General features: G+C 40.7%; 1 protein-coding gene across 9 annotated transcripts in view; it reads left to right on the top strand.

Moving 5' to 3' along the window:
• LOC133503422 (ephrin type-B receptor 3-like) overlaps positions 1-24,577 on the top strand; it is a 59,414-nt gene extending 34,837 nt beyond the window's left edge. The window contains exons 3-16 of one of the 9 annotated variants that reach the window (XM_061825050.1): positions 490-1,162; positions 4,841-4,996; positions 5,887-6,222; positions 9,214-9,338; positions 9,965-10,127; positions 10,383-10,491; positions 11,846-11,898; positions 12,453-12,575; positions 15,503-15,750; positions 16,697-16,912; positions 17,818-17,967; positions 18,235-18,434; positions 21,169-21,324; positions 23,060-24,577. In XM_061825050.1, coding sequence (XP_061681034.1) covers positions 490-1,162; positions 4,841-4,996; positions 5,887-6,222; positions 9,214-9,338; positions 9,965-10,127; positions 10,383-10,491; positions 11,846-11,898; positions 12,453-12,575; positions 15,503-15,750; positions 16,697-16,912; positions 17,818-17,967; positions 18,235-18,434; positions 21,169-21,324; positions 23,060-23,168 — 2,817 coding nt within the window. In that variant the 3' untranslated portion in view covers positions 23,169-24,577. Of the gene's footprint in view, positions 1-489; positions 1,163-4,840; positions 4,997-5,886; positions 6,223-9,213; positions 9,351-9,964; positions 10,128-10,382; positions 10,492-11,845; positions 11,899-12,440; positions 12,660-15,502; positions 15,751-16,696; positions 16,913-17,817; positions 17,968-18,234; positions 18,435-21,168; positions 21,325-23,059 lie in introns of all 9 variants that reach the window. The other 8 variants (XM_061825048.1, XM_061825045.1, XM_061825049.1 and 5 more) reach the window with 8 other exon arrangements.
• The last annotated feature ends 826 nt before the right edge of the window (positions 24,578-25,403 follow it).

The raw sequence follows: 25,403 nt of genomic DNA, 5'->3' as shown, positions 1-25,403 counted from the left end.
TATATTCTGTGAACATTTCTTTAATGAATTCAGGACCAAGGCCATTTAGTGATCTGTAGACCAATAGCAGAACTATACAGTACATTCGGGTAGCTCAATGGGAGACAGTGTAGAGACTTTTAGAATAATGTGATCCAAATTCCAGCTTTCTGAATTATATGTTTAATACTTTTTTGGGGGAGTCCAGTCAGAAGAGCATTACAATAGTCAAGTACACTTGGGATATGCATTATGCTTCTCCTGGTCTGCATGAAACATTCAACCACTCTGGATATTCAACTGCTCAGAAAGATATTGTGCGTTGATTGCCATTCAAGGGCAAAGGCAATACTTTGACAGTGTGGTCATGATTATAGTTCTTTGCAGAACACCCCTGGTTCCGTGCTTCAAATATTTAGGCCTTCTCCATTTACTCTAAAAGTTAACCTATATATATCACAAAATATGGCAATAGGCTTGTCTAACCTGTTTTTGCCTCTTTCTTTCCAGTGGGAAGAAGTGAGTGGCTATGATGATGCCATGAATCCCATCCGAACCTACCAAGTGTGTAATGTGAGAGAGCTCAACCAGAATAACTGGCTACGCAGTGACTTCATCCCAAGAAAGGATGTGCTGCGAGTATACGTAGAGATGAAATTCACAGTGCGTGATTGCAACAGCATCCCAAACATCCCAGGTTCCTGCAAAGAGACCTTCAACCTCTTCTACTATGAGTCTGACTCCGACTCAGCCACAGCAACCAGTCCATTCTGGATGGAAAACCCATATGTGAAAGTGGACACCATTGCCCCAGATACAAGCTTTTCCAAGCTCGATTCCGGACTGGTTAACACAAAAGTCAGAAGTTTTGGGCCTTTGTCCAAAGCTGGGTTCTACCTGGCCTTCCAGGACCTTGGGGCTTGCATGTCCCTCATCTCAGTGAGGGTTTTTTATAAGAAGTGCTCCACCACCATTGCAAACTTTGCAGTTTTTCCAGAAACAGCAACTGGAGCTGAGGCAACATCTTTGGTGATTGCGCCTGGAACATGTGTCCCCAATGCCTTGGAGGTGTCAGTGCCACTAAAGCTATACTGTAATGGAGATGGGGAATGGATGGTTCCCGTGGGTGCCTGCACCTGCTCAGCTGGTTTTGAACCAGCCATGAAAGACACTCAATGCCAAGGTGGGTATATGATACAAATGTAACATCGAACATGAATAGATTGGGCCAAACTTTATCAACTTGAACCTACTGTCCCATCACTCATTGATGAACCAATTGGAGCTAATACTTGAGCTGCAAGTGACATAAATCACTACTAATAGGACTATGCAAGTCATTTCTATATAATTTGATAAATAACAGTGAGTACAATTGAAAAAAAAAAAGAATTTTCCTTTTTTGTTTTTTTTTTAGTAGCCGTCTCCCATGCTGATACAGCCATGACATAAGTCCTATTTTGAAAACAATATTTAGGATAAATGGAAACATTTCTTTAATTATGTATTATATATATATATATATATATATATATATATATATATATATATCCAATATCTCGACGGGAGAACAATCCACACTGTCAGCAGGAGTATACCCTCCTGACCTTGGTTTAGCCAGGCACCTGGTTGCTAAATAAATGGAAATGCAGCAAAGGCTATCTGTTTATGAAAGCAGGGAGGTCCCTGATGATGGTTTCAAGGTTGATTGAGAACACACAGCAAGTTCACAGAGGTTGGGAGCAATGTGAATTTAGTCAAGCAAGGTCTTTGCTGAAATGGAGTCTAGGTGACAGCAGGAGAGGGAAGGTTAAATGGAAAGTGTTTTAAGGGGTTTGGGGGTGTAAAATTAGACTCCGGTTATACAGGACAAATAGAGACAGTCAGATGAGATAAGGGGGGAGCTGGCAAAGTTATTGATGATCATAGGTGATGGAGAGTTTGTTCATTTGAAGCAGAGTTACCTTGCTTTTTGGGGATCAGAAGACTCCTTTTTTTGTAGAGGCAAATTTGAACAAGCATTATTCTTGCTCCACTTTGAACAATTGGCAGTCAGACAACTCGGGACACCTGTACAATCTAATGAAATCCAATCCAAGAGCTATGCCACAAATATTGCTTTTACAAACATAATACAACAGTTTTTTTTTTAATTGACACCGCCAAAGAGTGATTCATTTAACAACAGTTTTAATAGTGATTGCAGTTTGCCGTAGTGTGAAATTCTCATAGCTCTTCATCTTGTATTGCTCACTGAGCACTTGAATGTATATATTTAAGACAGACAAAAGTTTTAAGTTTGTCTAAAAATGTGTGAAATGTATGAAAGTTTGCTTGGTACAAAACAGTTTTGAAACTTGTCTTTTCATGCAATGAGACATTACATTTCTAAACCTTGCACATTTGAATGAGCTCTTATAGGATCTCATGTACCTAAAGTTGTGACTCGTTAGCAAAAGTGGGAGGAACGAATTGCTTGTTCTTAAGTTCAAGAAGTACTTGAGTTTAATGATGTACTTGTATTTAAGTAGAGCAAAGTATTTGTACTTTTACTTTTTCAAGTATCTATATTTTGAGGGGCTTTCCTGGTGACTTTTCAGTATTATTCCTTACTTTTTAAACACAAGTCTCTCCATTCTACACCTTCCATTTAAAAAACAAATTTGTTACTTTTAAAACCTGCTAAGGTTAGCAACAGCATGGCATAAAAAGCACAATGCTGAAAAGTCATAAGCTTGCGATAACAAGGATACCTGCACATTGTTTTGTGTATGGCTGCATACACATTTTACAATCCCAACAGGGGAACTCTTAACTGGAAATATATTTTCATAGGTAAGAAGATTTATTGGTTCTTTCTTCAAAAGTGCTTGCAATGAATCTGAAATCTATCTTGTTGAATTCTGGCTCGCCGGCAGTAATTGATGTCACATTTAAGCATCAACAAATTGAAATTAGCCATAATTTGGTAATTTTCACATACAGTTTCATTCAATCTACTACTTTTGACATCTCTGCGAAGGCTGATAATTACCAAGCTTCAGTGGTCCATTTTGAATTTCTATACTTCATTTCTATTTTACTCAAAACACTCTTTCCTGTTTTTTTTTTTACCTGTGTGCTTTTATAAAGAACATTATCTCAGTTCGCCCCTCAATTTTTCTTCTGTTCACTCCCCCCACACCTCATTTCATTCCAATCTGAAGGCCATTTCTCTCATTAATACACCGTCCCATTTATAGTAAGGACGTGTGCATTACTTTTAATCGATGAGCCTCTTCTTTCCTTTCCTTTCCTTTCCACTCATTTGCTCTGCTATTTCTTTTTTCTTTGCACCACACTTTCCAATTTCACTGTTCATTTTAATCAGCTTCTTAAGCTCTATGTTCTGCATGAGAGGATAAGACACAGGAGAGAGGCAAAGGGGGAACGCTTGCGGGATTAACATTTTCACTGCCTCCACATCTCCCTCTCCCTTTTTTTCTACCCCTTGTCTCTTTCTTTCTCTTTGTCTAGTTGGTTCCTTAGGGGGAAATGGATGAAAGGCGCAGGATGACCTCTTTACTTGCGAGAAGTGATTGATCAGCACTTTAAAACATGGGGAAAAAGCTTAATTTAATGGGGACGCTTGCTCAACCTCTTTCATTTGGCTAACATGTTGAAAATCCTTTATTTTGAACTCCCTAGAGTTGAGAAATTGCTTATGGTTTTCTTTGTATATTGGTATGAACTAAAATGATCCTGCATAGGCTCATCCAACTGGTGGCCATGCAAGAAGCTGCCTGCTATATATCAAGGTCATTTTTGCGTTTATCCAGGGCTACTTCCTTTTAGCCACTGGGGTGGATAACTCTGATTAATGGTGGAAGAACAAACACACTCTGTGTTAATGTACACAGCTCAGCAAACTGGCGGGCATGTGCTAATATTGAGTTTAGGAGAACAGGAACGCGGCAGCAGGAGCAATAAGTGGTCTGCTAAGGTGACCTCCAACCTTTTAAAAGGAAGCCTAAACCAAAGTAAATGAAACTCAGAAGCTAGTGAGAGACTATTTTATGTAGCTTGATCTTGAACAGTCATGATCAACATTGAGTAAGTTCTTTATGTACTTCATTAGGTATCATTTTAAAACGTCATTCATATACTAATCACACATTCTGTTAATAATACAAAGCCTCTAAGTCCCACTTCAAGTTCGCTTGAAAAACAACACAAAAGACATGTAGTCAACATGGCAAAAATCAATCGCCAAAGCCGCATCTGGGCAATTGTTAGTACTGTCGTTCAAAGCATGGATCTTTTCTTGAAAAACTCAAGTGGTACGGTGGTGAAAGAGATGCAGTAATGGTGTGAGGTCAGGCTGAGGATAGGCTGTGTTCAGATATATATACATACATTTATATAAAAAAATGTACATTTGAAATTAGTGCTTGTATTTTGGTTCAAATCCTTACATGCACATTTTTAATGGCTTAATTCGAAACGCTAGTCTCATTCCACCCTCGTTTCCGGAAATTATTCGAGTTGTTCGGCTAAGAGTCTTGAGAATGTGCACCAAAGGAGGTTAACCAACATGCTTAACCAATCAGATAAGATGTGAGTCAAGTCATGTGATCTCAGACAGTCTTTCAAATGTAGGCCACATATTTGCAAAAGCATAGTTATAGAATTAAATTGTGTTGCAAATCCTTTCAAAATGTAATTTTTATTCAAGGCAGATAGTGATCCATATTTCCTATTTGGAAAATGTAACACCCAAGAATGATTGTACATAATCCTGTAATATTCAAATTCCTTTCCGAATCAGTAAATTAGGATTAGTCACACTTTTGGTTTCCATATTTCTTCCTTTCCACATTAGCCTGCAGCCCTGGCACCTTCAAGTACAAGCAAGGGGAAGGCTTCTGCTTGCCTTGTCCCGCAAATAGCCGTGCCAGTGCTGGAGCGGCAAGTGTTTGCTCCTGTCGAAACGGTTACTACCGCTCAGACATAGACACACCGGACTCCCCGTGCACAAGTAAGTAAAGATTGCTTTTATTTTTCATTATACCCATCGGTCTTTTCTCCTTGTCACATGAACAAGCTTGTCACAGTGGACTTTGGGGTGACAAATGACCGGACAAATCAATTGATTTTAAAGTCGGAGTCGTAAATCCCAAACTTCTCTCATGCATTTTGGGCCATCACTAAGTCTTGTCGCATTTTGGAACAGGAGTTTGTTCCCACCGGGGCACACAGAAGGCAAACACGTCTGCTTGCTTTCCCAATGTTATCTGAAATGTTATCATCCTGGCCCAGCTGCCTTCAAAGAGAGGTCTATCTCTCCTCAACGTTTTTGACAGACTAACTATAGCGCTTTTATTAAACGCAAACATGCACCCATAGGAGCTGATACATTTACCGGAGACCGCGGAAGAATCTACATTTCCTGTCTGTTGTAGCGGTGAGGGGGTTACCCTTGGTCTTGAGGGGCTGAGTGTCCCCTAGCACACTGAGAGATAAAGTTCCGGTAATTGGATAAGAATTGCCAAGTGTCTGCCAATAGATTCTCACTCTTGCCATTCCTCCTAAATCACATACACACACGCACATAGGGAGTGAAAGCAATTCCATTTTTTCCCCACTGAACTGGTGGAACAGACTCATTAAGAAGAAGAAAAATTAGTTCGAATTAAACTGTAACTACAATACCACAGCAAAAGGGAACATTTGAGGGTCACAAGTTGTTGATTTTAAATATGATTGAAAAGATATTAAATTAAATTGTAAAGACACAATCAGAATTCTTATCTTCTCGGACATGACTGCACGATCAATACGACACATTTTGACACGCCTATTATGCATGAAGATTTAATTCAGACTCATTCCCAACCTATTCTTCTTATCCCATCACGTCTTTTGCAGCTGTTCCTTCCGCCCCACGCAATGTCATCTCCAGTGTGAATGAAACTTCGCTGGTTCTGGAATGGAGCGAGCCACGGGATCTGGGCGGCCGCGACGACACTTTCTACAATGTCATCTGTAAGAAGTGCCTGCCTGAACGGGGAATGTGTTCCCGCTGCGACGACAATGTGGATATCTCGCCGCGCCATCTTGGTTTGACCCAGCGCAGAGTGGCGGTCCGCAACTTACAAGCCCATACGCAGTACAGTTTTGAGATCCAGGCCGTCAATGGAGTTTCAAACAAGAGCCCTTACACGCCTCAGTTTTCTGCTGTGAACATCACCACTAATCAGGCCGGTAGGTTCACTTTGCAGTTATGAAGCCAGGTCGTCTTCCATAGTTTCCTTCGGAATCACTAAATTATTTATAGCTATACAGCCATAGTATCTATCAACTATGCAATATATATACTATATTCTATGTCAAGAGACGTTATTTTAGATCCCTATATTGACATACGGTACATACCCATATAGTATTTTTCCTTGAAATTGCATGAAATGAATGGCCATTTTCCATCTTTTTGCCATTTATTCATAATTAACCCATTTTATATTCAACAAAGGTAGAAAGTATGAGTAATTCAAATGAAATAAAACATATCCACATCCCCATAAATTACTACTGAACGCAACTGGGAGTATATACTTTGTTTCAAAAAAGTGCATTCAAGTGTTATTCAAGGAATGCAATAAAGAAATTAAAATTAATACAATAATAACAATACAATTTAACCAGTAAAAGTCCGACTAAAAAAGTTGTTTGAGAGGTTGAGTTTTCGGAACACAATTATGCCAGCTTGTTTTGAAGGCCTGACTTTACTTCACTGTGGTGTCCCAAGTTGAACATCAGGGGTCTATCTAAAAGGAGTACGTACATAAGAACTGTGGTGTGGGTAAGAGATGAAGAAAAAATTAGAGAAAGAATAAAGTAGAGTCATGTTGATACACACTTAAATAGATACTGTATATCAAAGCTATGATAGCTCTGTCTGGTGAGCTGTAAATAAAGTGAATAAAAAAGTAATCCAAGACTTCTTTTGCAAATACCACACCGACCGAACCAGATCCTTCAGGTGGGCCAACCAAATTGTGAAAACTCTTAGCAGTGAATCACTCCACTAGTGTGTTGGTAAAGAACACTAATATGAATTATAAAGTGAATATTGTAGGAAACATAGAACATTGAAAAATGTGAACGCGCTGAGTGGCCTCAGCCCCCCTTTCTAGGCTTCGTGGAGCCTGTCGCATCAGTGGTGACGGCCCCTCAAAAGAACAGAAACTATATAGTTCCCTAAGTAGGTGAGAGGGAAATCTAAAATAGTGTTATCGAATAAAAAGCGTTATATTGTCCAGTATATTCTTTTATATCACACGAGAATATATATTGTTATATCACACAGCTCCACTACCTAGCCTAATCTGATCTGTGCAGAACATGTGGCCTTTGTTCAAAACATACTTAGCAAAAGGCATTTCTGACTTCTTGCTTTTTTCTACCACCACTTCAAATAGCAATAGGGAAACAATTCAACATGTTGAACCCTCAATATTCTAGTAGCCAACTGTTCCTATCCCACTGTTCCACCAGCCTACGGCAACACTGGTAACAAGGTCAATGTAATCAAGTCATTCTTTTCTTTTGTTTGTAATTGTATAGAAGATTGCCGGATAATACCATCTTGAGGATGTGATCTACCATATCAAATGTATTTTAGGTATATTGAATATGTGATTATATTGGTTGTTATTATGGGCCTGCTGTATCGCCAAGCTGTATCACCAATTATGATATAGTTACTTTTATGATTGTTATGATGGTGTTTTCTTTTTGTTTTTTAGTGGTTTGGTATACTTGATGGTGAAAGTCCATAGAAGGACTTTGTTAAGGTTTGCTCTGGCCTCTTTCCTCTCAACTTTGAATATATTTGGTCACTTTGTTAAATTTGCTCTTTCTGCCAATTCAGACAAAATAGAGGATTATTTGTGGCCCCATCCCCTCCTTATTTTCTCCCTGTGGCCTTGTCCTTTAACCTTGAGCCTCTCCTCCTCAAAGATGTTATTGGAATGCCTTCTCCTTTTGGGTCTTGGACCTGAAGGCTCCATGATCCCTTATGATAGGCCTTCATTGTTTTATGAGGGGTGCTGCACAACAAGGACAGAACCTAGTGTCTTTTCATGGGTAGCCTAGGTCAGGTCAGAGCAGGAGGAGCGGAAAAGAGGGGCAAAAGTGCATCATCCCATGATTAGATTATTACCGGTGTAGTCCCAAGACATTCCCCACATGTGCATTCAACTTTAAGAACCAAAATAAATACAAGGGTGGTGATAAGCCCCAGAGGCCACCTCCATGGTTACTTTTACATCTGCTCCTGCTGGACAAAGCCTAGTCCCCCGGCCAGAGTAAGTAGGGGATCTACTCTGGAAGCATTGTCTTTTAAGAAAGAAAGAGGTGTGGACGAGGTCTGGGGTAGGGTGGGCTTGCAGGGCAGAGAGACAGAAAGACAGAAAAAGGCTTTGGGAAGCAAAGGAGGGGAGAGGAGGAACAGAAGGATGCCTGGCCCCAGATACACACTGGATTTTGAGGAGAAAAATGCAAAGGGGGGGGGGGGGAATCAAAGAACAAAAGAACCGGGGTTTGATCCCCAGTTTTAACAAGAATTGAGTGCCTGCAGGGCTGGTATGTTGGTGAGAAAAGGGCTAAAGTTTAACACAAAGGGGTGATACAGTGCTGCAAATCTTGATAAAAACGTTAAGATTGAAAGACTGCAAAATGTCAAAGGAAGGTGCAAGTGTGGAAAAGTGAGCAGTTTTAAAGTTCATAGTGAGCCTCTTAAAGTTATGAAACAAAGACCCAAATGTAGGAGAGGGTGAGTCAGAGATACAGATCAGGCTTGAACCGAGAAGAGAGGGAAGAGAGACTAAAGCATTTCAATTGGCTGGAAAAGGCAAATAAAGCCTGAAAACTCAGGTGGGTGGTATACCGCTGTGTTATATTAATTCTCCGTGTTTCTTTTAAAATGTGACGTTAGTATATCATTATTCTCACATCACAGTTCATGCGGTGTCCACATTTACAGTGTCTGTGTGGTGAATTTTACCTTTTGGACTCTCTGCCTACCTCTTCAAGGCAACTGATGTTTCACCAATAAGAGTGGGGATTTTTTTTTATAAATGTCTAGACTTTGCCTCTATATATATAGATACACACACAATGGCCTAGGACTTAAACTTTCCAAATAAGAAATCTGAAATAGTCGGTGTGGTGCTTTTCATTTGCATTTTGTAGCTCCGTCTGCAGTACCAACAGTTCACCTGATGGCAGCCACCGCGAGCACCATGAGCTTGTCCTGGCTGCCTCCAGAAAAACCCAATGGAATCATTTTGGATTATGAGATTAAGTACCATGAGAAGGTAAGCAGAAATGTAAGTCCTCTAATTCAATCCAATTTCACTGACACTCATGGTCACCGTGTCATCTGCGCATTTGTAAATGAGTAAAACAATGCCACTGCTGATAAACACATGGTTGCAGCGAAGCAAGTCACCAGTCCCAATCTTTGTTTGCGTAATCCTCCCCAAATTATTTCCCGTTCATTTTCGCTGTGCCTGAGCATTTACTATATCGCCACTCTGCTCTGGCTTTCTGTACACCCCTGATACTTTTCCTCCCTCTTTGCCTTCTATACTACCCCTTGTCTTCTCCCTATCATTCTATTAGAAATTATTTTTCAGGGGTGCACAGAACTGTGACTGGAGTGCCTCAGGGAGTAAACAAAGGCATTCAGTGTATATCTTCTGTTTGTTGTCTTGCCCTCGTCCCAAAAGATTAGCAAACCAGCAATAACATGTCTCACTATTTCTGCTTCTTACTTTTTCATTCCCCTTTCACCAGTTAACAAAGTGAAACTGGTCAGCCGTGTTAGGAACAGCAGCTCATCGGAGTGGGATGAAGAATAATGAGACATCCCAGGGATCTTGTACAACATGTTTTATGCTATTTTTAAAAAGTTTTCATCATTATCGATGTGTCTCTGCAGGATCAGGGTGAAGCCATCGCTCATACAATGACGGCCCAACGAAGCAATGCCCGCATTGAAGGTCTCAAGGCTGGTACGCCTTATGTGGTGCAGGTCCGTGCACGAACAGTAGCTGGTTATGGACGGTATAGCAGCCCAGCTGACTTCAGCACCAACTTGCAAAGTATGTCACTCTCGTTCCACTTTTTATTATTCAGGGGTATATGGGGCTTAGCTGAGAAACTTCATGGTAGGATACGAATATGCCTGTGATAACAATGATGGCTCCGAGGCTGATAGAGCTTTTGTTGTTGCCACACCCATTTTGCATACAAAAAGAAGCTGCTTAATTGTGAGATGCAAACCATACAAGCCTATATTCTACACATAAATTTCACCAAATTGAGATGACAAGGTTTCTTTCTCCTTGACCCTCAAGCTGACCCACCGAAATTGTGGCAGGAGCAACTACCCCTCATCGTAGGATCAGCCACTGCAGTTTTTGTCTTCATCATTGCTGTTGTAGTGATCGCCATTGTATGCCTCAGGTATGAATATGATCGTTATTTCATGAAAAAAATGATGCTATACAATGATTTTCCATACTGCTCATGCTCACTAGTTTCAGAGCCGTACTGGTGTCGACCCAAAACGACTTTGAGGGAAAGGTACATACGCCCTGATCTGGTCACCAGCCAATCACGTGGCCCACACAGACATTCATTTAGACACACATTCCAACTATGGGAAATTCAATGAACCTTCCATGCACATTCTTGGAAGAAACCTGAGTACCAAGAGAAAACTCACACAGGCATGGGGAGAACATACAAATACTAATACTCAGCATCTTGGGGTAAACCATCACCTTAGACACTGAATGTAACATGATGGAGCAGGTGTTTAACCCGATAGGCTTGAGCTCCAAATTCAGCACCAAGTGTAGAGTTTCTGACCACAAACAGCCCAGTTGTCTTTTATACGGATGACAAACTCTGCTTTTTACACATTTCACAAAGTCAAATATGATTGTGGTTTAAACATATTGTATTTATTTGTCCTTATACAACTTATTTGTCAGGCAGACTGCCACATGTGTGCAAATATACATGTGAAAGGTTGACACCCACCACCGACAGGCACCCACTCAGTTCCCTTCTCAAGCCCGCTCAGGCAGTGGCTGACAAGCGTGGGCATCGGTCACGCTACAATGAATAATAATCTCTCTGACTCCCCCTCCTCTCACTCCTCTTGCCTCTCCACTCTCCTCTATTTCCATACCATTTCATTGTCTGTCTCGTAGGGTCTGTACTGCCATAAAAGAACAGTGAGAAAATAATATGGGCTTCGGCATATTCTCGGTCCACATTAAAATTTGAAATAAGATGCAAATCACCACCGGGTATTAGTGATCTGGTTAATGGTTTCACAACAAACGAAGCACATAAACATGTAATGCCAAAAACCCTGCTCCAGTGCTATGCAATACTTAATTTGTAGCCGCGTTCTAATTTCCCCTAGTACAAATAGGGGAAAATGGAAGCAAAAAGAACAAAAAGAAACGGGGAGGGTGAAAAATGAAAACTGTGGATTGGATTAAAAACACAACACGAGAGTAAGCATCTATGCAGAAACTAAGGTGAAGTGAATTAAACACTTTGATGCAAGTGTAAAGGGGGCAAACGGTACAGAGACTGAAGTTGTACTTTCTGTTTCAGACAATGTTGTGAAATCCGCCAGCACTGATCCAATCTGATTCCACTATGTTTTCTCTGTTTCTAAAACATTGTGTGGTTATGCTGTTGCAGCATCACTAGAGATCTGTATCTTTACTGTCACTGTATTTTCACCTTGTTGTTGCCCACATTATGGTTCTGATTTATTTATTTTCTTTCTAAACAGAAAGCAAAGGAATGGTTCGGAGTCAGAATACACAGAGAAACTACAGCAGTACAGTAAGTACCTTTGATGGCATGCTTTTCCATTTCCTGTCATCTATTAAAAAAAAAAAAAAAACACACCCACTAAGAAATGACAAAGCATCTATAAACCCCGAAGTGTCATATGATGTTTACAGAGCACTGCAAAAGTTGTGTTCCCGCTCAGCAGTACAGATGATCTTATATCTGTACTGTTGTGCAGCTTTCCAAAATGACAGACTCATATCATGCCACTATTTGGCATCCTGCTTTGTGATAGCAATTGCAGTGCCAAACTACCTGAAGGGTGGAGGATGGCGCACTGCAGTGCGGTGATTAGTTGAGAGTGATTAGTCACTTCAGCTGCAAATAACGCCATCCTGCCTCTATACAATACTGTGACCATGACAAATTCTATTCTATTCCTTTCCACACTGTCGTGGAAGCCTGAGCTCAATCATTTTTTCTGAGACTCAACCTAAGCTAAATTGACCCACGCAGCTGGATGTCAACATGTACGGTGATGCTATTTAACTGAACCTCGACAACATAGATTCACTTTCCTGTTCTTGCCACTGAATCCCCTATAGTCACTCCGGGAATGAAGGTCTACATTGACCCTTTCACCTATGAGGACCCCAACGAAGCCGTGAGGGAGTTTGCCAAAGAGATAGACGTCTCATGCGTGAAGATCGAGGAGGTCATCGGCGCAGGTAACCCACCAAAGCTCCTGAGCTACAGGGGGAAGACTGCTAGTCACCTCCAGGCCATACCGTTAGAGGACTTCACACCAAGCGGTACTTTCACTCAATTCATCGGTATAACCTTACCCCCTTCCCTATCAGATTTGTCACCTCTAGTAATTCCTCTCTAGTCTAGTCTCACAGATTATAACTAAATTAGACTCTTCACTTCGATGTGATTCTCAGAGGCACCCCAATATTTTTGCACCTGTGAAACCTTTTGTGTTAGATATTCACTTGTGTTGCCAAAGTTCAATCCAATCCTTGGACTGGTTTCACAAAGACTTTTCATAAACACGCACAGCAGTTTTTTTTATCAATCTCTATAAAGAACATTAAGAAAGGTTCAAACTGCTATACTGCGAAGACAATATGTTTGCGTTACATGATATATATCCATGCAACCAATATGACAATATTAATGACTATCTACAAAGCTAATTATTATTTTGAAGACAATCATTGTATTGTTTTTGCTGGTTTTAAGCTATTAAATTGAGGAAAAGGCAAAACATACGTGTCCCGATACGCATATCAGGAAACATTGAATGTCTACTGTAGAAGTGACTTCAGAGTTATTTTACAACTTTCATGGAAAATCGAGACTTTGGCTTATATTTGAAACATTGCTTACCTCCATGATACAGTTGTGAGTTTATTCAGAGTCAAGTTTGAAGTAGACTAAAATAGTCATTTAGTTTTGTGGAACCCTCAATTCTAAAACATGTCTTATCTTTTGTCACAATTTAGGGCATAGCCCAGACATCTGCGGGGATTCGGCCAACTTGATTTCTTGCAAGGGTGGCGGTGCATGTTTACCAATTTGGCAGATCGGTTTGTGACAAGCTGGGCATTTTGCCTCAGTGAGAGTCAAATTTGGTGATGGGAATTTGGTCTCAAAATTCTGTCTGCTCATGGCACATCGAAGTGACAGCTCGTCTTGATTTTGGTGTCTTTGATTGGGACACAGGCATACAGATACTGAGGTCTGCAGTCATATTTAAGTCAGCAACTGTTTTCACCATCTCATTCTGGATTTGAAAAGTGTATCTGGTTACTTACTTTGTCTGTTGCCACAACCACCAAGAGCAGTGGCAACCTTCCACATACGCACGGATCACTGTAAGGATGGATCGTCCTCTTGTGCTCAGAGATGCCTTCATCAGGATTCATCAGCCCACCATATTAACATGGGATGAGAGGAGCTGCTTTGATTGGCATTGAATTAGGTCGGCTGTAAATACACCCACAGCGGCGCAACTCACCCACTTCTCCAAATTCCACCAGGTTGCGCTGGTCTGTGAAATTACAAACACCGGTCTAACCTGCCCCTAGCACACAGTTGCGCGACCCACCATGCCGAATTTATGCCAGCCATAAAAATAGGAGACTTGATTTATTATCGAGTTTAAAGTTCTTTTGAAACCAGTCCATGGAACAAGAGAGTAGCTGTGCAAGGACAATGATGTTATTTTTTTGTCCAGAAGTATTGGATGACGACACATTTCAGCAGTCTCATGACTCAAAGCAAAACAGAAATTAGACTGTTAGTGAGGATACTGTAGTCTCACACGTCTTCAATTTTTGCAAATTTCATTTTATTTGTTGGGTTTTTAAAGTTCAAAACCACCTACAGTCAGATGGTTCTAGTTTGTAAAATGTTCTAAGTTGTTCTATAAAGCATCTCCTGGGGCAAATGTGGGCTCTAACACAATTACTATAACCTCTTTACTTAAGAGGTAGCAGTGACTTACACTTCCACCAGATACCCCTGGAGTAAAATATAATATATATTTTCAAAAGGGGCGCGATATCATAGAGACCCTACTGCCAAAATTGGTTTGAGTCCGCAGAAGTCATTTGAGAATACATTCTGTCAATCTAGTATTTACTTTTATGTCCAGTCCTTGCACAGAATACTTTTGGTTAGTTCTCTCCTCAAAGAGCCTTCCCTGAAATTTTATGTCGTTATTGTGTAAATGGTAAACACTTTCAATGTATTTGATATATTTTATAGCTATATACTGTACCTGCTTAAAGTACTTCAGGATTGTGCCAAGTGAGACTGATTTTTCTTATCATTGTATCTGAGCCAAAATAGAGGATGTTGTGATAGCAGAGAAGGAAGTGCCTACTGATGCTTCTGCTACTACCATAACTACTGCTACTACTGCTACTACTACTACGACAGCTCTCCTGCTCCTGAGGCTACTACTTTGAAACCCGCTGCTTCCCAGCATTTGCAGTGACAATCCCATTTTCCATGCCCCCCTTCTCTCCTTTATGTCCCCCTTCCCTTCTTACATTCCTGCCCCCGTTGCCCACAATTTCCTTCACTGTGCCACCTCTTGACCCCTGTTGCAATGGATTGCTGTGGTCATCACACTTGGTGTAGAATCAAAACATAAACCATCCATCGGCCCCAGGACCCCCAAACTTCTATCTCCACCTATTTCCTCCTCCTGTGCTTACTTCTCCGATCCTTCCAAAGCTTAGCTCCACCCCCACTGTAAATGTCACCCACCCTTCCTAATACTTCCCTCATCCACTCGTATTGCCATCACATGCCATTATTTATATTTCTGCATCAATTCACATTTTGTATCAAATGCTTCAGTTTAATGGCACATAATCACAGTGTGCTCCTCCATCATCGCCGTCCTTTGACTATGGCCTAGAGTCCTGGCTTTGTTGTGCAGTTGCCCCTGCCCTACACTGGCTGCCCTTCCCTTTTTCCTTGGTTCTAACCAGTTAATTGTCCCCTGTCCCCTATTTCCCCCCACTCTCCTCCACTCTTCCATCATACATCTTTCCCCACCCTTTGTCTTTCTCTCTTTCCATGGTTCCTCTCCTTCCTTGCTGTTTTTCTCTGCCTGTCACCACCTGGGCTCACACAGGAGAGTTTGGTGAGGTATGCCGTGGTCGCCTCAAGCTTCCCGGCCGCCGTGAGATCATTGTTGCCATAAAGACTCTCAAAGTGGGCTACACTGACCGACAGAGGAGAGACTTCCTCTCAGAAGCATCCATTATGGGCCAGTTTGACCACCCCAATATCATCCGCTTGGAAGGTGTGGTCACCAAGAGTCGACCAGTAATGATTGTGACTGAGTTCATGGAAAATGGAGCACTGGATTCTTTCCTAAGGGTGAGGACGAACTCAATGCAGGTTCAGGTTTTTCATTGTAACTGTGAGATATTCAATTTAAGTAATGCTTTGAACATTTTTTTCCAAGTTCAAGTTCAATTAACATTATTGTCAGATGTGTTATACACATGACATACTATTTCTCAACAAATAATATATGCATAAAAATATGCTATTATTTACTTAACTCACATTGGACATTCAAGTTATTTAAATATGTTCGAGATTGTACATTATCATCTATGCATGTAAGAGATGAGAGTATAAGAGAAATTGGAAAGTATTAAGTATGGATAATTCAGGGAACAAAATGAGCAGAAAATCAAAAGGACTGTAATGTACAGCAGTTTAATACCCACCCATGTTTAATATGCACGCCCACTGTAAGACCACAATTCTGGAAAACACTTTTGCCGATGCATAATGCATTTTTACAATGCATGATTTTGCTTTTACCTACTATGATCAAAACATGATTATCTGTATGTTGTTAATTTTTTCAAAGAATTATTCTGAAGTTAAGCACTTTATTTGAACACGTAAGAGTATGTAAACTTGTGAGCACAACTTCCCAATCTTACAATTTGCAATCATACGTACATATAGGAATGAAAGTGTAGGCTCCACCTTTTTCATAACCTCTGAGTGGGGGTGGCATATTTAAATGGAAGTGTACAGCTTTTCTTTTTTTACATAACCTTTTTTTACATAACCTCTTGATAACAGATTATGTGAATATTTTTTTCTTCCTTTTTCCCCTATACCTATGTATAATATGCATGATTGACTTTTGACATTTTTTGGGGGGTTGGGTGTGTATTGTTATGAGATTATGTTATATAAAAGTTACATATAACTGACAAAAAAATGTACATAAAGAGAAGCTGAGTTATATTGACATTGTTTTATATTTCAGCTAATCATTGGTACTCTTTTCCTTTGCCAGCTTAATGACGGGCAATTCACAGTGATTCAGCTCGTTGGCATGCTGCGTGGCATCGCTGCAGGAATGAAGTACCTTTCAGATATGAATTACGTGCATAGAGACCTGGCTGCTCGTAACATCCTGGTCAACAGTAACCTAGTGTGCAAGGTGTCTGACTTCGGCCTATCTCGTTTTCTCGAGGATGACCCTACGGACCCGACCTACACAAGCTCACTGGTAAGCTTCTGACGATGTTAGTGTGCGTTATTGTGTGTGTGTGTGGATGTGTGTGTGTGTGTGTGTTTGAGTCTGTATAATTGTGCTACAGCCAACATTTTTACATGAATAAATCATGTATTAATATGTCAATTCTAAATGTGAACCCATCTCACCAAAGGAATACCTAAGACTGGAATTGGTCTACTGCAATTAGACACCACATTTTTTGACTCACGGATATACGGTAGCATCTTTGATCTCAATTTGGACGGCAGAACAACATAAAAAATGCCACAACATGTTCTCTCAAAGTTTTCAGGGGAAATCATGCTTACAGACCAATATTGTATACATTGTATTACATTACTTATTTTAATATGGCATTTTTACACTTGCTGGTTACCCCCTTTGTCCTGCACTCTACAATATTGCTAACCGTTGTTGAGAATGCTATATTTTGCAACAAAAATTACAGTGTTTTGCAAAATTTCCCACAAAGGCAGTTCATGCTGGGACAAATTCTTTTTTTCTATAACCCCAACTATCAATGACAGTAATGGCAACCTCAACTTTTAAGAGTAATTCATTTATTGTTGTTTTTATCAAATTAAAAATAAATGGAAATATGAACTAAATACAGCAATTAAAACACTAGCTTGTCCCGCTACTAAGTAAAAATTACCACCCAACGTGAATACGTGTAGTACATGCGTACTGTTGTTATCCAAACTTCATATGTTCCTACATGTCATTGTTTTGTAGCCATGTTACTAACCTTATATGTTGTATGTCTTGCACCCTTATGTTTGTGCATAGATTGCATTTATCTCACCCTCTCTTTTCCTCTTGTATGTGTGTGACTCTGTGTTTGTGATCCATCCCTCCAGTATTTCATGCTCACCTACTCATTCGCATATCCACAGGGAGGGAAGATCCCAATTCGATGGACGGCACCGGAGGCGATTGCCTACAGGAAGTTCACCTCAGCGAGTGACGTGTGGAGCTACGGCATTGTCATGTGGGAAGTCATGTCTTATGGAGAGCGGCCGTATTGGGACATGAGCAATCAGGATGTAAGCTCACAAAACAAGTGCAGATTTATTTGAGACTGTTTGAGGGTTCTGTTCAATTGCATTGCTTTGCATACTTAGAAGGCCTTGTTTTCTGTTTCACTATTCTGGCATTTCTGCCTTTCTCATCCTACCCACAACTACCATCCTTCATGTTTTAGAAGAGGCCTTTCTCATTTTATTCATTTTCAGATTTTTTTCACTCTCCCTTTTGCTCTACAAAGTATTTGGCAAGTGGAGGTTACTGGTGTTTCTTTGATCATTGCACAGGTGATAAATGCCGTGGAGCAGGACTATCGACTGCCCCCGCCAATGGACTGCCCCACAGCACTACACCAGCTCATGTTAGACTGCTGGGTGAAAGAACGCAACCTGCGACCCAAATTCACTCAGATTGTTGCCACCCTGGATAAACTAATCCGCAATGCCGCCAGCCTTAAAGTGGTCACTAACAGCACACAGTCCACTGGGTAAGTCGGAGGATTGTTGCACAGATGACAGAACTCAATGTTTGCTTTGACTGGTCACTCCAAAATCTCAGGTTTTTACTGAATCAGACTGGCTTTAGTCAAGCAACTACTCGAGACAATTTGTACTACCGGTAGTTAAGCATAATCCAGAACAATTACAATTGTGGATTATACTGTGCAAATACTCTTTATGCAACACATTCTCAAAGGGTCAAAATTTTACACTAGAATTCCTGCAAAACTAAATTTGGGCCAGTATGTGTATATAAATTAGTCACTTAAAAAATGCTTTTGCAAATGAGGAGCCCAGTTATCCTCTCTATATAAAGTCAGTCGTGCTGCCGTTATCCACAAACTGTTTCTTGGAAAGAGTTTGAAGGATATCCTGTAAGATGGCAGAGTTTGGCTGATTGGGACTGGGGAGGAGGTGACCTATCTGTCTGTCCCTGCATCAGGGTGTTTTTGTCCTGAGGGAAGTCTGCCGACAATCCTGGGTTGTGCTCAAGGGGGAAACTAGGGTCTCGGTTGGCCACTGTAGTGCCGTTCTTAGAAGATTAAGCTTGCAGTTAATTAGCTCGATTAAGGCGATGCAAAAAGAAGATGGGAGCGCCTTTTAATTAGCCACTAACAAGATTTTAAACGGGCCAGCAGAGAGGTGGCCTCCTGCCGACAAATCAGCGATTGGGAGAGACGGCTTGTCCTGTTTGGCATTGAAGGCTAGCTGGAGGCTACCTAAACTTAGTTTGTCATAAAGTTCTTTGAATGATGTAAAATTGTCATGTTTGACTTCATTACAGACTGCACCATAGGAGGTCAGAGTAATGAGCCATAGTATTTGTGATACTAGTCCAGGCTCCCATTACGTTTAGCTGTTCACTTATTTTTTCTTCCAGCCGTTGCTTCCCTTATGATTTACAAACAGATATTCCAAACACCCACTGCTTTGCTGTCTTAAAAAAAATAATGACCTAAACTTTGGAGAAACTTTTAGTTCTGGCTCATCTCATTACCAGTGGAGAGACTTGGACATTACGCTGTGTTCCTACTATGCTCCTACTGGTTGCGCTCATGTGGCCGGCAACATTCTGGGTCTTTTTTTAAGCTAACATTAGAGAAGGCGCACCAACGATAGTCTATTAAAGAAGAGCGCTAGTCTGTCTTTAACGACAGCTTGAGGCCTAGAGCGCCGAAGCATAGCTCTTATTAAAAATCACTCAATCTACACCACTCAATGGAGCCTCTGTATCACAGTTATTAGCTCCAGTTCCTTGCCTGTTCTCTCTTTTTCCAACGTTCTTCATTCCCCTTTTAATTATTAATGAATCCAATGCCATCAAAAAGGATGACAGGGATCAACAGAGCAGAGAAGAGGGGAGACAGTAGCGGTCTTTCTCTCTGGCTGCTCCCAGGTCTTTCTCCAAACTCACCCCCAACACACCTCCCTCTATAACTCTCCCCTCCCACCTCTTCTTCATTCCTTCCACTTTTCTCTGAGTTGTTACAGTTTTATTAAACTTCCAAGGTGGGCTCTCTATCTGAAGCACTGATCAGCATAGGGGCTTTAGTTTTTTTTTCTTTTTTTTTTTTAAAGGCAACCTTCTTTGGCCTGTTTTGGAATAGTGCATGGGTGAAGAATTATGGAAAACATTGCAGGAATAAATCCTTTTCATACAAAACAAGACTGGTATACAGTATACAATAGCAACATAAAGATACAATATACATTCACCCACACATATTGTTCAGGGCCAATCTGGAAATAATCCCTATGCATACTAATCGATATATACTGCATAGTGCTAAACCTTTTTTGCCTTGATAAGCACAACACTTGTAATTTTTCACCCAATTTGTCGCCTAGATGCACTCTCTCACATGGTCCTTCACACTGTAAAGAGATTCCCACAAACTCAATTACAGGAAGTCTACCCTATTTTTCCAGGTTTTTGAATTGCTTTGTATTCAGTATCTCATAAATACCTGGTGATTTTAACCAGCACCCTCCAAAACCCTGCAGAAAATGTTTAGTTGGTTGAAAGCTCTTACTGCAAATATTATTTTCCATTTTCATTCATATATGTTTTTAAAGTTTTTTTTCATATTCAACCATCATGATCATTCCAGTGTCACCCGTACACATGATGTTTTTTGGGTTTTTTTTTAAATACCTAAATCCCCTTTAATACTGCCTTCTAAAGACAGGTTTTTCCATCTTTTGGTGGGCCACTCCTCTGTATGCAATTGTTCCAGGAAAATTGTGACTTCCGAGTGGCAGCAATAGCCTACCATCATCAGGTTTTATGTTAAGCCAAAGGCCAATTGCCAAATATACTGTCTGAGTCTTTTTTTTTCCAAATCTATTCCAAAAAGAATTGCTATATTTATCATATATTTATATATAAGATTTTATTTGTGAACATACACCACCCCTCACCAGCTACAGCGCCAGCATCCACCAACCAAACCTCCAGCCAGTCTCTCCAGTCATTAAAGTGACACCCACTTAGCTCAACTCCCCCACTCCCACCCCCCACACACACTCCACCCACCCCACAAAAATGGCACAAGTCCTTACATGTGGCGGAGAGGAGAGGAGAGAGGAGGAGAGGTGGTGAGGTGGCGCTCAGCGGTGAGGCGTTTTGGGAGTGTTAGGTTGGCCCATAGAGGCAATGGAGTAACCACCTTAACCCTCTCTCTCTTTCTCTCTCCTCCTTACCTGCCTTTCAACACGCAGGGTATCCCAACCCTTGCTTGACCGCTGCGTGCCCGACTATACAACTTTCACCACTGTGGGAGACTGGCTGGACGCCATCAAGATGAGCCGCTACCATGACAATTTCATCAATGCCGGATTTGCTTCCTTTGACCTGGTTGCCCAGATGACAGCAGAGTGAGTGGAGTTGCTTCAACTAATCAGGCCTAAATTGTGCAATGCGGCTTGACCTTGCCAGAATTTTCAAAAGGCTCATTCATGGCTAGAATAAACGTGTTCAGGTGGTGATGGTAGTGAAGAGGCAGTTGTATTATAAGTTTAGCAAACATAAAACGTAAATAAAGCACGAAGCAGACACAGCAAAACAGTAGGAATTGCTGAATGGTACCCTGTATCTAAATTTTGTCTTGAACGTTTTTAGTATGATTTAACGCAGACTCACTTTGGCAATGAATACCCCCCTTCCCCCACCCACCCACCCACCCACACCAATTAATTGTTGACCTTGAAAATTCACCTGCCGCGTGCTGTTTACAAACAGGAAATTATGTAATGGGACTCATGAAAATAGGATGCCGGTGATGATCAAGTAAATGAATTACGATTGTAATGATAAATAAATCCTCCTCATTAGCTGCGTAATAGGCACTGGAGGTTGGGGTAATTTGTTTCAATTTGGTCAGGCTGACAGGTGTGGTGTACTGTGGCTCTCTGTTGCCCCAAACGGCCAGTAATTCCTCTAATGGTGCCCATTTATTATCATTTTATCCCCTGTCGCTGTGCTGATGGGGATGACAAAAGATGAAAAAAAAACAAAAACCTTCATGTGTTTGTGCATAATTGCGGTGATACACCCTCACTGATCTTTATAAACGATGAATAAGTGGTGCATTTGCTCATATTTGCATGTTTGTGTTCTGTGTTGTGCTCAAAGAGATAAAGCCACAAGTCCCTGGGTCAAGCACAGTACTAGGTATCTTAGTGTAGTACACTATTGGATTATCTACAATTTCTGTGTGATTGAACGGAGAAGACAGACTGTGGCAGAGTCCCAACAGTAAACTGATCGTTGTCCCAGACGGATTGGATTAGACCCTTTTAAGTAATGAAGATGATTCACTCTCTCCGGTGTTTTAAATGTGTATTTACCTGCATACCTCGATGTTACATTGAACAAACAAACAAAATGTTCTTCAAAGCTACGCCTCCATCAAGTGACAAAGTGGAGTTCACTTTGCTTGATCGATGTTTTAAACTCATGATTGTGTAGCAAGAATGATGTTGTCCCTCCCATTGTAATAGTTAGCATTATAGAAAAAATGCACTTATAAATAATTAATGATTATTATTTTAATATAATAATATAATTTATTTTTGAATGCCTGATCAAAAATCATGGCTTTTGTGTTCCACTTTGCCAAAATTATTGCCTGTTATGATTCTCTGTTTTACAGGGATCTTTCTAGTTCCATGAATTGGGTAGTATTATACCTTTTACAACAAAAGTGAAAAAGACAAAAACCCCTGTATGGTCCTTGTACTTCTTGGAAACAGAAGCTTTTGAGCACGTCATGCTGCTCTAATTGTCTACTTGCCTAAGAGTTGCTACACGTGCTATTTAATCAATAGCCGTCACTTTCTGGCAGTTTAACTCGTGCCCTTTTGCTCACCTGCTGAGCAACAGAAGCACAATCCTGCATTTCCCATTTTGTTGCCTGAAAGTGAGGGAGGCATTTACGAGGGATGACCAAGCTGGTGGATCGTCATTATTCCTACCTGTGTTTACTTGGGCCTGAAATGAGTTTTATAGTTCAACGTTTGAAACGTGCTGTTTGTCATATTTTATTTTTTTATGACTGAAACACCTGCCCTCACTTTCCCTTCTTCCTCTTTTGCTCTTTCCACCATTCAGGGACTTGCTGAGGATAGGTGTTACATTGGCTGGCCACCAGAAGAAGATTCTAGGTAGCATTCAGGATATGAGACTACAGATGAACCAAACCCTTCCTGTCCAGGTGTGAAGAACAAGGCATCCACAGTGTTGCAGTTGCAAGACGGACAGTTTGAGAAAGAAAAGGGGGAGGAACCGTGCCAGATCGAGCCATTGGAAAAATCCAAGCTGCCTGACCCATCTCTGCCAATTAGACACTACAAAACTGACTTGCAGTGCCTCAGACGTGTTTACTTTTTGTTTCTCACCACTACCACTTCCTGTTTTATGTTATTCATCATGTACTTTTTCTATTCAATCACAATTTGTGTGTGTCTGAAAGAGGGGTCAGTTTACCCATCCCATTGAAGCCTCACCAGCTTTGGTGTAGGCTTACTTTGCATGATTGTGTGTGTTAGGGAGCTTGTCTTTGGTAACTGAAATGTCACAGTGATCCTGATGTGAGAACCTCCTTCCCTCAGCCCTGCGACCCAGCTTTGATGGACAGGAGCAAAAAATGAAGATGCTGGAGGGGATAAAAAAGTACAGAAAGGAGAGTGCTGACTATTCTTTCCCTGACGTCGTTTCAGTGCACATGTGTTGTTTTCCATCTTCATATTGAAGATGTGTTTTCTATAAAAGGGCACTTGCTGAAGAAGGGTGAGGTACCATGATGGACTGAAGTAAAACATCAGATAATTGTGGAGGTCAGTCAAATACTTGTTTAAGGATACTTGGACTCATGTTGACCTGAAGGAGGGTTTTTACAAGATCGGGATCACTTGCTCATCAACGGTTTCCTTTTTTGTTTTTTTTGGTCCACATTGAACTTTTCCCTATCTTTATGACTTTTTTTTTTTAAATATTAGGGAGAATTGTGGTTTCCAAATGGCTGGTCAAAATGAAATACCCCAAGTGGACCCTTGCTGTGAGATGGGGACACAAGGACTGCGGCAACACAATAGACAGACCACTAGGCCTTTTTTAGTGTGTGTATGTGTGTGTGTGTGTGTACGAGTGGGCGTATGTGTAATTAAGTGTGCTTGGATGTGCAGGTGTGTCACGTTGCACACAAGTATACTGTACAATACAGCTTCCGCTTTTTGCCACTGTGGAGAATTAACGCATGAATTGAATCCTGAGAAGGAACAATTATATTTGGAACAATTATGCTATATTCTGTGGACAATTGGTAAAAACAACCTTTTTTTTATGGATTCTCAAAGTCAACTTTGGAGAAACATGTATATGCATATAAGGTATGCAGAGAAACCTATTGAGGACAACTTTCTTCTTACTAGTCCTGGATTCAGAAATCATCAAAATTCTCGTTTTAATTTGATGGCATCCCTCCCCATGTATTTATTTGTGACCTATCCCCTCTCCCACACCCCCCTACCACCACCTACCAAATGGATCATTCGACCATTTGGGAACCTGGACATGAAACAATCAGATGGAAATGCAGAGGATTCAGCTGATGAATTGATGATGATTAAAAAAATAATAATAATAATAAATGACATATACAGTACATTGTATATTGTATTTTGTTGATGCTCTAAACAGCAAGTATGTTTTGCGGGAACCGTAAGATGGGCAAATATTAAATTAAGCATTCTATGGCAAAATGAAATGAGGTGAAGGCATAGAGATGAAGAGCAGCTGGGCTAGCTGAGTGCTTTAGTCAAAGCTCATTCAATCCATTTCCTGAGCCGCTTATCCTCATGAGGGTCACAGAAGTGCTGTAGCCCATCAAAGCTATCCTTGGGAAAGAGATGGTGTACACCATGAACTGGTTGCTAGCCAATCACAGGGCACATAGAAGCACAATAACACCTAAGGGCAATTTAGAGAGTCTTCAATTAACCTGTAATGGATGTTTTTGGGATGTGGGTGAGAAAATCCACACAGGCACATGGGAGAACATGCAAAGTACTCACTGGCAGGGCCGGGATTTGAACTCTGGTGCTCAGAACAGTGAGGCAGATGCTCTAACCAGTCTTCCATCATCCCACCTTTAGTTACAGTTAATGAATAAAACTACAAACGCATGTTGATTCTTTGCAAGATTTCAATTTCTGAATCCATGCTCTAAATGTAAAAGGAAATTTTGAAGCAGTGAGGAATGAATAAAATATTGTCATAGTTTTCAGTTCAAAACCTTTTTATAACTACTTATAACGCAACTTATTTTATATAGAATTTTAAGCATGGAGTAAAGGGTGGGTCACACAAAAGTACATGTTATCAGCTGCCTCTGAGAAGAGTTCAATGCAAGGATTTTCAGTCAACTTCCTCTCAACATGATCTTCATCAACTGTCA

This window comes from Syngnathoides biaculeatus, chromosome 7, assembly GCF_019802595.1.
Source record: "Syngnathoides biaculeatus isolate LvHL_M chromosome 7, ASM1980259v1, whole genome shotgun sequence".
In the NCBI taxonomy this organism is placed as follows: Eukaryota; Metazoa; Chordata; class Actinopteri; order Syngnathiformes; family Syngnathidae; genus Syngnathoides; species Syngnathoides biaculeatus.
The sequence above is the reverse complement of the archived record's forward strand: the minus strand, read 5'-3'. Positions and strand labels throughout refer to the sequence as shown.